Source organism: Aethina tumida, chromosome 6, assembly GCF_024364675.1.
Source record: "Aethina tumida isolate Nest 87 chromosome 6, icAetTumi1.1, whole genome shotgun sequence".
NCBI classification, from domain to species: Eukaryota; Metazoa; Arthropoda; class Insecta; order Coleoptera; family Nitidulidae; genus Aethina; species Aethina tumida.
Genome location: NC_065440.1, coordinates 9775155 through 9791662, shown reverse-complemented (window position 1 = coordinate 9791662; position 16508 = coordinate 9775155). Strand labels below are relative to the sequence as shown.

General features: G+C 25.1%; 2 protein-coding genes across 6 annotated transcripts; both read left to right on the top strand.

Annotated features, from left to right (window-relative positions):
- The first annotated feature begins 1653 nt into the window (after positions 1 to 1653).
- LOC109604301 (uncharacterized) lies at positions 1654 to 8479 on the top strand. Of its 5 annotated transcripts, none has more exons than XM_049969063.1 (8): positions 1654 to 1885; positions 2359 to 2502; positions 2720 to 2815; positions 2960 to 3070; positions 3513 to 3641; positions 7733 to 8050; positions 8104 to 8124; positions 8234 to 8479. In XM_049969063.1, exons 1-8 carry the CDS (start codon positions 1879 to 1881, stop codon positions 8296 to 8298), a joined length of 891 nt encoding a protein of 296 aa, XP_049825020.1. In that variant the 5' UTR covers positions 1654 to 1878; the 3' UTR covers positions 8299 to 8479. The 5 variants fall into 5 exon arrangements, with proteins under 5 accessions (XP_049825020.1, XP_049825018.1, XP_049825017.1 ...); XM_049969061.1 differs by having other exon boundaries at positions 2272 to 2502; positions 3516 to 3641; XM_049969060.1 differs by having other exon boundaries at positions 2272 to 2502.
- A 3212-nt stretch (positions 8480 to 11691) lies between these two features.
- LOC109604300 (uncharacterized) lies at positions 11692 to 15570 on the top strand. The gene is made up of 5 exons (XM_020020826.2): positions 11692 to 11753; positions 11926 to 11997; positions 14821 to 15231; positions 15288 to 15308; positions 15398 to 15570. Exons 1-5 carry the CDS (start codon positions 11696 to 11698, stop codon positions 15478 to 15480), a joined length of 645 nt encoding a protein of 214 aa, XP_019876385.2. The 5' UTR covers positions 11692 to 11695; the 3' UTR covers positions 15481 to 15570.
- Positions 15571 to 16508: the final 938 nt, after the last annotated feature.

Below are 16508 nucleotides of genomic sequence, written 5' to 3'. Positions count from 1 at the left end.
TTTGATCAATGGGAATTAGTTTTATTAAAATATAGAATTTTTTTCTGTGATTTTATTTTATAATTTTATAAAATTCAGCCATGATCTCTCAGCCTCAATCTCTGTCTGGTTACTGTGTCAAAATGTGTTTCAATATATATTATATTATGTTTCAATACATATTATAGTGTTGTTCATAATCCTAATTTTAAAAATAAATCATTTTTTAAGCCACCTTCCGATTCTAAATTAAATTTATGGCTTTCAATTTGTCAATTTGTAATATTAATCCTTCTATCAAAACATGTCATGTCTGTGAAGACCATTTCTCCATCAGATTTCACTATAACAAGAAAAATTCGTCGCTTTTAAACCTAAAACAGTTCCTTTGTCACCATTACTTTTTCATTCTCATATTCCTTCCACTTCCAGGGATCTTAATTTTGATGTTTTTGAAAATTCATTGTCTAATTTGAATTCTAGTCAATCTATTTCTTCCATTGTTGAAGAAATTTATTGTGTTGTATTTGTATTTATTTATTTATTTTTATTATATATAATATGTAGTATACAGAAGACTGATGTATTTTTTATAATGTACAATAAATAATTTGTAATAAAAATGTTTTAATTCCATAGCTTGTTTTGTTTCTCAGAATTGACCCTATTATATACCAATTTATTTAAATTTGAAACTATTCCCGCCAATTTTGTTAAATGTCAAATACAGAAAACTATAAAGGCGACATCTATTGAATAATTGAAACACTACAGATCAATTTATCGTCCAGTGTTGTTTCACATTTTTAGTAAGAGGTTGGTACTTCTTGGGTGTTCTATGGTGAGAAGTAAGTTCATTAGATGAGAAAATATCATTTCGTGATCAGCTTCGAGTATTGTTGAACCATAGAACACAAGTTTGAATTTAAAAGACACAGATTGAAGATAATACTGCTATATTGGATAATTAAAAATTGGAGGTAAGTGCAATATTGTGACAAATATCTATGTATATTTATATGATGATCATTAGTTCACGTGTATGATAACATAAAAATTAGTGTCTTTAAAGACATTTTAGTTAGACCATCAATTTATCAAAAGTTTTGAGAAAAATTATTAATAAACAACCTTTTTTATCACTTCTGAGAACAGAGGGGATGTGAGTAGGTGGTAACTTAAGGTACTGTACGATGGTACTTAGAAATTACTTGTTCTAACTATCATATATCTTTTTTGGTTCTAAACTACATTGTTGCCAAATTTATAAACAAATGTATAATACAAATAATCTTATAACAACAATTTTCAATACAATAAAAAACCATAGTAGTCACAAAATAATTTGTTAAACAACTTAAAATCAATTCATCAACTTATTTGGACAAAGTTATTAAGGTTAAAACCCAAAGTAACTTTTTCTTTTTCCATAAACAATTAGTTCCTTGAATACACAATGTGAAAACATTTTTGAAATTAATTGAATGTTTATTGTATCAATTAAGTAAATATGTAACCAACCCTTTTGCTTTGACCAATAAGAAACGTGTTATTAATTAACTGAATTTATTTGCCACTTCGTAACTAGTTTGAATGGAGTATAGTTCAAATCAAGTTACAACTGTTATACAAAATTTCATCTTGTAAATGTATATTTGTATGTTCGATAGTAGGCCATAAATGGACAACTGAATCTATTTGGAAATACGAGTTGGGTGTATCTAGGTAACAGCTCTCAAAAAATAATAGAGCTACGTGTCTATCATCAGTGAAGTAAAGGTCATTGGTGAAGTGTAGTGAAGATAAGTCAGCTTCAGTGCCGAACAGCCACAAACCTCAAGCTTAATTTTCATCGATACATATTTTGAAGATATTGTTGGGCACATCTGATAATCTGATATGGATGGTAAGTACAATTTTTATCAAATCAAAGGGCGGGTTGTCGAACGCAAAGTTGTCTTGTTATTTTTCGCCATTTTTTATTGATTCGGGTTACCAACATAAACTAAAACATTGACTAAGTTGATACTACCAACTATAAGCATGTCGGTGACGCGAAACCATGAGTTTATTTCCCTACCTAAAAGTGCCCAACGCGGCTAAAGAAGTTTTCACAGTCTTTGATATTTTCCCACGTGTAAAATGAAAGAAATATTATATTGAAAATCTACTGAAATCAGTAAAAAAAATGTTTATTAAAAGTAATAGATACTGAAAAACTAAATAAAGGAAGGTTAAATGTACTGTATATTTTTTTAGTCTCAGTTTTAATTGTGTTAATTTTTGTTGCAGCCATGGACATTGAACCTCCTTCAGACCCCATTTTTAAAATGCATGATTCTTCTGAAAATTTGGAAACGTTATATTCTTTGTTTGAAGGTGTTGACGATGACATGGATTCCTCTGTAAATGATGTTTTTCGAGTGTTGGATTCTTTTCCCGATAGTGATCATGATGATTCGGATTCTTCCGAAGAAAATGACTTGATTTATATATCTGATGTAGATGCTGCCTTCATGCTAGGTAAGTTAAATTCACAACAAATCGTGAGTACAACTATAACTTTGAATCGTTCACAACACTGTTTGTTCATAATGTTATTCATAACGTCCAATGAATATGTACCTTTTATCATTCAGTCCCGAAAATATGCTCTCAGAAGTACCTTGATTTGTTAGTCGTGAACAAAAAGAGTTTAATATAATTATAATAAGTTTATTTTTTACTGTATTGATTGCAGCCATCAGGAGACTACGTTCCAATTCATCTTTTAACAATAATGATGCGTTGGATTCTTCTTTTGACGATGATGATTTGCCTCCTACTCCCATGACAGGTAACAAAATCTAACAAATCATTATTAAAAAAATGTGCATGTGGATTGTATAAATTCTAGAGTACCAAATTGTGATTTTTGTGACTTTAGAATTAACGTGTTGTTACAATTTTTATTATTTGACTGTATCAATTTTTGTTGCAGCCCACGATGAAATGAATAATTCTTCTGACAATGATGATGAATTGGCTTCTTCTTTTAACAACTCTGTTAAATTGGATTCTGCTAGTACCCCTCCATTTGGTACTACTGGAGGTATAACATATGCTTAATTTTTAATCGTCGCCCTCCAACTCCATTTTTTAAAATTATTGGGTACCTAATTGTGATTTATTAAGCTCTATGATTAATGATTTGACTGTATTAGATTGTATTTCTGACATGATAATGTTTTAGCTACTCCTGGTGTTGAAGCCGACTCATTCCAACCTTTGTAAAGTAGCATTCAAATCATGAATCATCTTCCAAAGAAATAGTAATGATATAATAATTGTCTGGCTAGTTAAGTTTAAATAATACAATTTTGATTCAAGATACAGAGATCACTTCAACTCCTTTTCAGTATATTACTAATTTTGTTAGGTTAGTCTTACATTTTCAGGGTTTAATATTTAATTGTCATTTATTTAGTTTCATTTATTAGACTTATACATATTATTTTAGTTGAATTACTCTTAGTAAACTTTTAATTTTATAGCAGAACAATATTTGGAAGGCATGATGAAAGTATATCACTATGCGAAGTCTATGCCGAAGAAACTGCGATTGGAAAAGAAATTCACTTCGATGTATGAACAAGAATTGCAGCGTTTTATAAAGTTAACAGGTAATTATTAAATATGTTAAGTATATCTGGAACCAATAGTACAGCACATTTGATTTTAAGCTTTCAAATTTTCAATTGTTGTCTCTTGAATCTAAAGAATCTAAAGAGCCTAAAGAATCTAAAGAATCTAAAGAATCTAAAGAATCTAAAGAATATAAAGAATATAAAGAATATAAAGAATATAAAGAATATAAAGAATATAAAGAATATAACGAATATAAAGAATATAAAGAATATAAAGAATATAAAGAATATAACGAATATAAAGAATATAAAGAATATAAAGAATATAAAGAATATAAAGAATATAAAGAATATAAAGAATATAAAGAATATAAAGAATATAAAGAATATAAAGAATATAAAGAATATAAAGAATATAAAGAATATAAAGAATATAAAGAATATAAAGAATATAAAGAATATAAAGAATATAAAGAATATAAAGAATAGACTCTAAAGAATATAAAGACTCTAAAGAATATAAAGAATATAAAGAATAGGCTCTAAAGAATATAAAGACTCTAAAGAATATAAAGAATATAAAGAATATAAAGAATATAAAGAATATAAAGAATATAAAGAATATAAAGAATATAAAGAATATAAAGAATATAAAGAATATAAAGAATATAAAGAATATAAAGAATATAAAGAATATAAAGAATATAAAGAATATAAAGAATATAAAGAATATAAAGAATATAAAGAATATAAAGAATATAAAGAATATAAAGAATATAAAGAATATAAAGAATATAAAGAATATAAAGAATATAAAGAATATAAAGAATATAAAGAATATAAAGAATATAAAGAATATAAAGACTCTAAAGAATATAAAGACTCTAAAGAATATAAAGACTCTAAAGAATATAAAGACTCTAAAGAATATAAAGACTCTAAAGAATAAAAAGACTCTAAAGAATAAAAAGACTCTAAAGAATAAAAAGACTCTAAAGAATAAAAAGACTCTAAAGAATAAAAAGAATATAAAGAATAAAAAGAATATAAAGAATAAAAAGACTCTAAAGAATAAAAAGACTCTAAAGAATAAAAAGAATATAAAGAATATAAAGAATATAACGAATATAACGAATATAAAGAATATAACGAATATAACGAATATAACGAATATAACGAATATAACGAATATAACGAATATAACGAATATAACGAATATAACGAATATAACGAATATAACGAATATAAAGAATATAAAGAATATAAAGAATATAAAGAATATAAAGAATATAAAGAATATAAAGAATATAAAGAATATAAAGAATATAAAGAATATAAAGAATATAAAGAATGTAAAGAATGTAAAGAATGTAAAGAATGTAAAGAATATAAAGAATATAAAGAATATAAAGAATATAAAGAATATAAAGAATATAACGAATATAAAGAATATAAAGAATATAAAGAATATAAAGAATATAAAGAATATAACGAATATAAAGAATATAAAGAATATAAAGAATATAAAGAATATAAAGAATATAAAGAATATAAAGAATATAAAGAATATAAAGAATATAAAGAATATAAAGAATATAAAGAATATAAAGAATATAAAGAATATAAAGAATATAAAGAATATAAAGAATATAAAGAATATAAAGAATATAAAGAATAGACTCTAAAGAATATAAAGACTCTAAAGAATATAAAGACTCTAAAGAATATAAAGACTCTAAAGAATAAAAAGACTCTAAAGAATAAAAAGACTCTAAAGAATAAAAAGAATATAAAGAATAAAAAGAATATAAAGAATAAAAAGAATATAAAGAATAAAAAGACTCTAAAGAATAAAAAGACTCTAAAGAATAAAAAGAATATAAAGAATATAAAGAATATAACGAATATAACGAATATAAAGAATATAACGAATATAACGAATATAACGAATATAACGAATATAACGAATATAACGAATATAACGAATATAACGAATATAACGAATATAACGAATATAACGAATATAACGAATATAACGAATATAACGAATATAACGAATATAACGAATATAACGAATATAACGAATATAACGAATATAACGAATATAACGAATATAACGAATATAACGAATATAACGAATATAACGAATATAAAGAATATAACGAATATAAAGAATATAAAGAATATAAAGAATATAAAGAATATAAAGAATATAAAGAATATAAAGAATATAAAGAATATAAAGAATGTAAAGAATGTAAAGAATGTAAAGAATGTAAAGAATGTAAAGAATGTAAAGAATGTAAAGAATGTAAAGAATGTAAAGAATGTAAAGAATGTAAAGAATGTAAAGAATGTAAAGAATGTAAAGAATGTAAAGAATGTAAAGAATGTAAAGAATGTAAAGAATGTAAAGAATGTAAAGAATGTAAACAATGTGAAGAATATAAAAAATATAAAGAATATAAAGAATATAAAGAATATAAAGAATATAACGAATATAAAGAATGTAAAGAATGTAAAGAATGTAAAGAATGTAAAGAATGTGAAGAATGTAAAGAATGTAAAGAATCTAATGAACCTAAAGAATCTAAAGAATCTAAAGACTCTAAAGAATATAAAGACTCTAAACAATATAAAGAATATAAAGAATATAAAGACTCTAAAGAATAAAAAGAATATAAAGAATAAAAAGAATAAAAAGAATAAAAAGAATAAAAAGAATATAAAGAATATAAAGAATATAAAGAATATAAAGAATATAAAGAATATAAAGAATATAAAGGATATAAAGGATATAAAGAATGTAAAGAATCTAATGAACCTAAAGAATCTAAAGAAAAGTATCTAAAGTATCTAAAGAAAAGAATCTAAAGAATCTAAAAAATATAAAGAATATAAAGAATTTAAAAAATATAAAGAATATAAAGAATATAAAGAATATAAAGAATATAAAGAATATAAAGAATATAAAGAATATAAAGAATATAAAGAATATAAAGAATATAAAGAATATAACGAATATAACGAATATAACGAATATAAAGAATATAAATAATATAAAGAATATAAAGAATATAAAGAATATAAAGAATATAAAGAATATAAAGAATATAAAGAATATAAAGGATATAAAGGATATAAAGGATATAAAGGATATAAAGGATATAAAGGATATAAAGGATATAAAGGATATAAAGAATGTAAAGAATCTAATGAACCTAAAGAATCTAAAGAAAAGTATCTAAAGTATCTAAAGAAAAGAATCTAAAGAATCTAAAAAATATAAAGAATATAAAGAATTTAAAAAATATAAAGAATATAAAGAATATAAAGAATATAAAGAATATAAAGAATATAAAGGAATATAAAGAATCTAAAGAATCTAAAGAATATAAAGAATATAAAGAATATAAAGAATATAAAGAATATAACGAATATAACGAATATAACGAATATATAGAATATATAGAATATATAGAATGAATATATAGAATGAATATATAGAATATATAGAATATATAGAATATATAGAATATATAGAATATATAGAATATATAGAATATATAGAATATATAGAATATATAGAATATATAGAATATATAGAATATATAGAATATATAGAATATATAGAATATATAGAATATATAGAATATATAGAATATATAGAATATATAGAATATATAGAATATATAGAATATATAGAATATATAGAATATATAGAATATATAGAATATATAGAATATATAGAATATATAGAATATATAGAATATATAGAATATATAGAATATAAAGAATATAAAGAATATAAAGAATATAAAGAATATATAGAATATATAGAATATATAGAATATATAGAATATATAGAATATATAGAATATAAAGAATATAAAGAATATATAGAATTTCTGAAATGAGCTCTTAGATAAAAATTGTTCAACTCATCAGTTAAATATTTGCTCACCTTAGAAAAATATCTAATGTTCTAATCCATGATTGAACCCTCTTCAGACACATCAGACATAAAACTAATCTAAGACCAACATGCATACTTTCTGATAATCTTATTCATGTTGTATCTTGTAAAAATCCAACACCACCAATTCAACTCACTCATTCCACTTCAGGGAACGGAAGAATCAGAATGAAGGCTCACGAATTGGAAAGAAGAGTCGCGAGAGATAGCCGAGAATTGGTAAGAGGCTTGAGAAGAGAGAGCCAGAAGTTAGCAAGAAGGGACAAGCGAGAAAACAGTGGCGAAATGAGTCGAGACTTGAAAAGAGGCAGAAGCGAGAGTCTACTCAATTTAGAAAGTCCAGAATTAGTGAAAAGAAGCAGAAGAGAAAGTCCGGGTTTAGGAAGCGAAGGAAGAAGTATGGAATTAGATAGCAGTGCGCTGGGATCAATAAGAGATGGCTCACTTGCAGGAGGAAGGATGGCAGAAAGTTAAATTTTTTTGTGCATCAATATTTAGTTTTAATATTAACTAATATTCTAGGTAAGAGACTGGAGAGAGGAGGTAGTATTATTATTATCATTTAATAGTACTTCTATTCTTTGAAGTTAATAAGAAATTTCAATGATATACATATATATTTTTATACGAGTATTGAAATATTTTGTTACAGATTTCACTAACACTTTAAGACTGATGAGGAGTCGAAATGACGAAGATCAGAGAAATGCTATATGAACTGACAGAAAGAAACAAGAGGGGGACTAACATCTAAAATCTATATACTTTAGACAAAAAATTTAAGGATAATTTGAGTGAAACTTTTGCGATCACAAATTTTAATTTTTAATTTGGTGATGTCAATTATGAAATTTATTTTTCTTACTGTATGTTAAATCTTTAATAAATTATTTCGAAAGTACAATATTTTTCTGCTAAATCGACATTTGAAATTCTTGTTGTTCAATTAAATTAATATAAAATGAAATAAAGTACACATATATGATCTAAAATTAAAAATCCAGGAAAATCTACTTAAAAAAAGAAATTCTATGAAAACCTCTAAAATAAATCTATATACGAAGCTGGATGAAATTTGAAATAAATATTGAAGACTATATTTTTACTATCCATTATTTTATTTATTGATATTTATTTATATTTAAAGAATTCATTAAAAAAAAGTAAAAAAATTAAAAATTGCCGAAGATATAGGCTGGCGAAGTGGGGGGTACTAAGTAAAAATATGTCGAGAAATTGTGACTGGCTGAAAAAATATTAAATTTTTGTAAAGTTTTTTTACTTTTTCATTTTTGTTTAAATAGCACTAATTGGAAATTGGTGTTAAACATGAGTTAATTCTATAGAGAAATGTATAAAGAAGACTCGTATCAAATTTCAAGTAAGTTTGAATTTTGAAAAATCATCTTGAGAACATATTCTTAAATAGTTAATCTTTGATAATATGAAAAGAAAATGATTCTTTCAAATTTCTAGACCTTAAACTGATTATTTATAACATTTAATCCATTAAAACAAACAATAAATTATAGTTTGTATGATATTTGTGTTAGGTAACATTAATCACACTTTAAAAAGTCTGTTACTCAAGACATCAGTATAAACATGGGGAGTAATCATTTGAGGTTAAACCAAATGTAGTGAGTGATAGTATGTGTTGGACCTAGATTTCTAGTAATTTTGATAATCATTTTGTATGTAATTTGAAGTTGTCTTTGGTTTTATTCCCTATTGATATTTATTTCTCTTATTACAATACATTTAACTTTTAATAAATAATAATTTAGTATAATATCAAACACTTGTCAGGAGGCAACATAACCATAGGTAGACGAGGACGATCCCTAACGCCTGAATAATTGTTTGGATGTCGCGTCACTAAAATAGCTTTACCTCCGAAAATAATTTGAATTTTGAAAAATCATCTTGAGGACATATTCTTAATTATGAATAATATGAAAAGAAAATAATTCTTTCAAATTTCTAGACCTTTAAACTGCTTATTTCTAACATTTTATCCATGAAAACAAACAATAAATTATAGTTTGTATGATATTTGTGGTAGGTAACATTAATCACACTTTAAAAAGTCTGTTACTCAAGTCTGTTATCAGTATAAACATGAGGAATAATCATTTGTCTTTGGTTTAATTCCTTATTGATATTTATTTCTTTTATTACAATTCTATTATACATTTAACTTTTAATAAATAATCTATACATATAAATAAAATTGGAGTATCTGTTTATAATATTGAAATAACTTCTCCCACCAACGATTGATTGATAGTTTGATTTGATTGATAGGTATTTTTTATAATTCTACCGATCCGTTCTTCTTATCTTATCTTATCTTAATTCAAAATATTTTGTTACGTTTTTACTGCTTTCCTTTTTTACCTTTAAGTTGTAATAAGAGCAAGAAAACCGTTAATAAATGACTTCGTGGGAGAATTCTCACGAATTTTTTCATATTTTTATGGGTTTTCTTAAAATTAATCTTACATTTGGTAATCGTAAAATAGTCGTAAAATACAAAATTTATTTTAAAAATTACTTATCTTAATCTAAACGTTCGTTGATTTTTTTTAATTTATTCAGTAATTAAATTAAATTAATTATAGGAAAATGTAATAATCTACCCCAACATGAGAATTGTAACTTTGTTCTTTTATTTTTGTCTTATTTAAGTTAATGAATTGATTTTTAAAAAGATTGAAAATGTTTGTAAGTACAATGGTTTTTCCTTATGCAAATAACATCAGAATTGTAATATTATTGAAACAATGAATTGTATTGTATTTTGAATTGCATTAAGGTTTTTTAGACCAAGTACATTATTATTATATAGATTAGGGTTTCATATAGAAAAACTCTTAAATTAGTTTGGCAACAATGTTGAGAAAAGGAACATTTGTTTAGTTCATCTGATTGCTTGAAGTAGGATCGTTGTTGGAGACATTCAGATTCTTAAGGGTCTTAAGTCACCACCTACTTCACCCCTTCCTAGAATCCGAGTTTATAAAACTCTGGGATTCATTTATTTCGGTAGATTTTACCCGAATTTTTCAAGTGTCGAGATCGAAGTTCTTTTAGTTGTTTTTACTTACTGTTTGTCAAAGTTCAACCTTTTTGCCAAGAATTTAAGTAAATTTAAATCATACAATTTTTTCTATTTATATTTATTTGTTATTGTTTTTCTTATATTTATTTTGTTAATATAGTTAGGTTGATTAAAATTTAGTTTTAATTAATTCCGAACTAGAGATTAAAGAACAATAAAACAGTGAGTAGAAATTATCTAATATTTCGGTTTGGTGAAAGGTGTGAGTATTGAGTGTAATACATCACCTTAGTTGAAGAAGATCTGTTCAACAAAAAACAAAGGTTAGTGATATTGAAATTAATTATAGAGTAAGAATTGTATAGTCTAACCTCATCAATATTTTGTGTAAAATTAAATCGCTCCCTTTAACCTGTTGTAACGAGCCTTTCAAAAAGACTTTGGTTATACCGATTGAATTATCATCGGTAACCCGTTACAAAGTAATAATTATAAATAATTATAAATTTAGTACATTTATGTTCAATATTCAGTTTTACATTGAAATTGATAAATTATTTATAGGTTATTTTATTTAGTTAGTAACGTAGATAGTCGTTTTTTTCTAATATTTAGTTATGCTTAAAAGTAAGTCAAATCTCTCTAAAAACATAAGAAAGGCCAAAAGCCAAAGATTGCGACGTGAAAATGAATCTGAACAAGATAGGGAAAGTCGTCTTACAAATTGTAGATTACGGATGTCCATGTCTAGGTCGAATGAGAGTAGTTCTGAGAGAAATGAACGATTACAATTAGATAGAACGCGTCATTCATTGTTAAAGGCTCAAGAATCTTTGAAATCTCGAGATCACCGTCTAGAAAACGATCGTATTCAACACGTTCAACACATTTGTTAATTTTAAATCAAGCTACAGTATGGTGCATGACCTTTGTAACTGAGTGTAGTCACAGAACACCCAAGAAGTACCAACCTCTTACTAAAAATGAGTGTAGTTACCTTTGTTATGTGTTGCCAGGACAACTGTCAGTATTTTGAAAATGTGTTCAGTTATGGAAAGTGACCGAGCTCCAGGTCCGGAAATTTTCCAGCAAATTGTTTTAATGGAAGGTAATATAAGTTCTTAAACTTAAATCAAGAGACAAACCCAAAGGAAGGAATGATTCAAACTCTCCGATACTTTAATAATAAAATGACTCACTTTGTTATTATAATGATCATTCATTGTACATTGCTTTTGGTTAAGATAACACTTTTTAACAAAACTGTTGATTTGTTACAGCCATCGAGCGTCGATTGAATGCTCGTATTGACAATTTTCATCTGCAGCTTAATGAAGGAAGATCCGTAGTAGGTAATATAATCATAAATAACTTAACTCTATAAATATTATAATTATTTAGTGGAACCAATTTCAATAAGGATCCTGAGACATGTATATATTTATTTCAAAAAGCCAATTTTTAATTAAGTCGTTCATTTAATAGTTACCAACCCGGAATCTCGGGTATGTAACTGATGATATCTTTGAGTATTTTATGGATATGTATGCACTTAATTAGATTTTCGGAGTAAATAGACTAATTTGTAAGTGAAATTCTTCATACCAGAGGAATTTAAGGTTATATTAATATTGAGTGACATGAATAAAATATGGAAGTGAAATAGAGCCAATAGAAATATCATTATATATAAAATGAAATGAAATGTCAGCCTTCTTACATTAAATTCAAACGAATACATTTTTAATTAAGTTTATTTTTAATTAGTAATGTAAAAATTAATTAGTTGGAGATGACATTTTGGACATTTGGATTTTTGTACTATTTATGTAGCGACCAATTTATATTTTACACTTATTTGTCACATTTGCTTTGATAACAAATCAATTGAATGTATGTAATTAATTACTATTAAACAAATTCTAAGAATAAGTTGATTATAATAAGAGTAATTTATTTTAACCATTGTTAGATCCATTTTTAACAGGCACTATTTAAATATTTTTAATTAATCAGTAAAGTAACCTTTAACATACTATAAAATATATGATTTTGAGGTTTAATAAATGTTTAAACATCGTGAATGCGCAAACAAATTGTATAATTACAACTACATCCAAAAGGGAATTAATTTTATGTTTTCAAATATCTTATCCTAATTCATTCGAATATTTTAATTAAGTTTTTTGTTTCGCATCCACCATTTTTGCACCTGTTGTTAAAAATGACGAATGCGTAACCACTTCAATAATTAGTTACTATTAAACAAATTTTAAAAATAAGTTGATTATATTAAAAGTAATTTATTTTGTCCGCAGTTAGATCCATTTTTAACAGGTACTATCTAAATATTTATAATTAATCAGTAAAGTAACCGCTAAAATACCATAAAAAATATGATTTTGATATTTAATATATGTTTAGACATCGTGAATGCGCAAACAAATTATATAATTAGAACTACATCCAAAAGGGAATTAATTTTATGTCTTCAAATATCTTATCCTGATTCATTTGAATATTTTAATTAAGTTTTTTGTTTCGCATCCACCATTTTTGCGACTGTTGTTAAAAATGGCGAATGCGCCACCAATCCAATAATTAGTTACTATTAAACAAATTCTAAGAAAAAGTCGATTATATTAAAACTAATTTATTTTATCCATTATTACATCCATTTTGAACATTTATTTAAATTATTTTATCAGTAAATTAACCTTTAAAACACCATAAAAAATATGATTTTTATGTTTAATAAATGTTTAAACATCGTGAATGCGCAAACAAATTGTATAATTATAACTACATCCAAAAGGGAATTAATTTTATGTTTTCAAATATCTTATCCTAATTCATTTGAATATTTTAATTAAGTTTTTTGTGTCGCATCCACCATTTTTGCAACTATTGTTAAAAATGGCGAATGCGCAACCAATCCAATAATTAGTTACTATTAAACAAATTCTATGAATAAGTCGATTATATTAAAATTAATTTATTTTATCCATTGTCAGATCCATTTTGAACAGGTACTATTTAAATTTTTTTAATTAATCAGTAAAGTAACCTTTAAAATACAATAAAAAATATGATTTTGATATTTAATAAATGTTTAAACATCGTGAATGCGCAAACAAATTGTATAATTACAACTACACCTAAAGGGGAATTAATTTTATGTTTTCAAATATCTTATCCTAAGTCATTTGAATATTTTAATTAAGTTTTTTGTTTCGCATTCACCATTTTTGCAACTGTTGTTAAAAATGGCGAATGCGCAACAAATCCAATAATTAGATACCATTAAACAGATTCTAAGAATAAGTTGATTATATTAAAAGTAATTTATTTTATCCATTGTTAGATCCATTTTTAATAAGTACTTTTTAATTTTTTTTAATTAATCAGTAAAGTAACTTTTAAAATACCATAAAAAATATAGTTTAATAATAAATGTTTAAACATCGTGAATGCGCAAACTAATCGTATAATTACAACTACACCTAAAGGGGAATTAATTTTATGTTTTCAAATATCTTATCCTAAGTCATTTGAATATTTTAATTAAGCTTTTTGTTTCGCATCCACCATTTTTGCAACTGTTGTTAAAAATGGCGAATGCGCAACCAATCTAATAATTAATTACTACTAAACAAATTCTAAGAATAAGTCGATTATATTAAAATTAATTTATTTTATCCATTGTCAGATCCATTTTGAACAGGTACTATTTAAATTTTTTTAATTAATCAGTAAAGTAACCTTTAAAATACCATAAAAAAAATGATTTTGATATTTTAATAAATGTTTAAACAACGTGAATGCGCAAACAAATTGTATAATTACAACTACACCTAAATGGGAATTAATTTTATGTTTTCAAATATCTTATCCTAAGTCATTTGAATATTTTAATTAAGCTTTTTGTTTCGCATTCACCATTCACCATAAGTTGATTATATTAAAACTAATTTATTTTATCCATTGTTAGATCCATTTTTAACAAGTACTTTTTAATTTTTTTTAATTAATCTGTAAAGTAACTTTTAAAATACCATAAAAAATATAATTTTGATGTTTAATAAATGTTTAAAATAATTTATTGGATTTGCACTAATTAAATTTTAGACTAAGCCCAATGTTACTTACTAATCACTAATTAACATTAATTGTAGAGAACTTGAGAGCCATAAGATGGACTAGGGAATTAGTACGAAGAGGTAGAAGAGGGTGTTTTATCTTAGTAAGAAGAGGCGGAAGACGTAGTCGAAAGTTAGCAAGAAGAGGTAGAAGAGCCAGTCGGGTAACTGGCGGAAGATGCAGAATTGGGGGTTGGGCTTTAGTAAGAGGTGGCGGGATTGGTAGTTTAGAATTAGTAAGAATAGACAGAAGAGAACATCAAGAATTGCATAGGGCAAACAGAGAGGGGAGTATGGCGCTTGTAAGAAGGAGAAGTCGGGAATTAGAGAGAGTAGTCAGAAGGGAGAGACGAGAATTAGAAAGGATAGATAGAAGAGTGCTTTTGGATATATTAAGGATGGATGAGCCACGACAAACGGAAAGAGATGAAGAGGAATTAGAAAGCGGTAGGACGATCTATAAAAGTTGTTATTGTTTGTGCATCACTTTAATTATTTTTTAGGCCAGAGATGGACAAAATCAGGTAATGTAGCTTACCGTTTAACATTTTTTTTTTTTATTTTTTTACTGCTATTTTTATTATTATTAAAAAATTTGTTATCTTTTCAACAGCATGTTACAAAAGAATAAAGAAACTTCTGCTTAAATGGAAGAGGGGAGGAAGATTTAATGCTGTCAGGAGACGGAATAATTAAATACCCTTAAATTTTCTTATTATATTTGAGTTCCAAATTTAAAGTATACTGCTTTATTTCATTTTCTTTAAAAAATTAATTAAACACAAGAAAAACAATTTGGTTTTGATTTTTCAACCATGTTGACGCGATAACACGATTTCTCATATAAAATGCCAAATTAACATTAAACACTAACAACAAATCTTCGAAAACATTGGCATTTGTACTTTCATCACAGTTACATAGTTACCATAAAGGAATAAACAGACTTCTCCTTGAATGGAAGAGGGGAGGAAGATTTATTGGAGTCTGCAGACGGAATAATTAAATGCACTTACATTCTCTTATTATATTTATGTTCCAAATTTAAAGTATACTGCTTTATTTCATTTTCTTTAAAAAATTAATAAAACACAAGAAAAACAATTTGGTTTTGATTTTTCAACCCTGTTGACGCGATAACACGATTTCTCATATAAAATGTCAAATTAACATTAAACAGTAGTAACAAATCTTCGAAAACATTAGAATTTGTACTTTCATCACAGTTACATAGTTGCCATAAAAGAATGAACAGACTTCTCCTTGAATGGAAGAGGAGAGGAAGATTTATTGAAGTCAGCAGACGGAATAATTAAATACCCTTAAATTCTCTTATTATATTTATGTTCCAAATTTAAAGTATACTGCTTTATTTCATTTTCTTTAAAAAATTAATAAAACACAAGAAAAACAATTTGGTTTTGATTTTTCAACCCTGTTGACGCGATAACACGATTTCTCATATAAAATGGCAAATTAACATTAAACAGTAGTAACAAATCTTCGAAAACATTAGAATTTGTACTTTCATCACAGTTACATAGTTGCCATAAAAGAATAAACAGACTTCTCCTTAAATGGAAGAGGGGAGGAAGATTTATTGGAGTCAGCAGACAGAATAATTAAATACCCTTAAATTCTCTTATTATATTTATGTTCCAAATTTAAAGTATACTGCTTTATTTCATTTTCTTTAAAAAATTAATAAAACACAAGAAAAACAA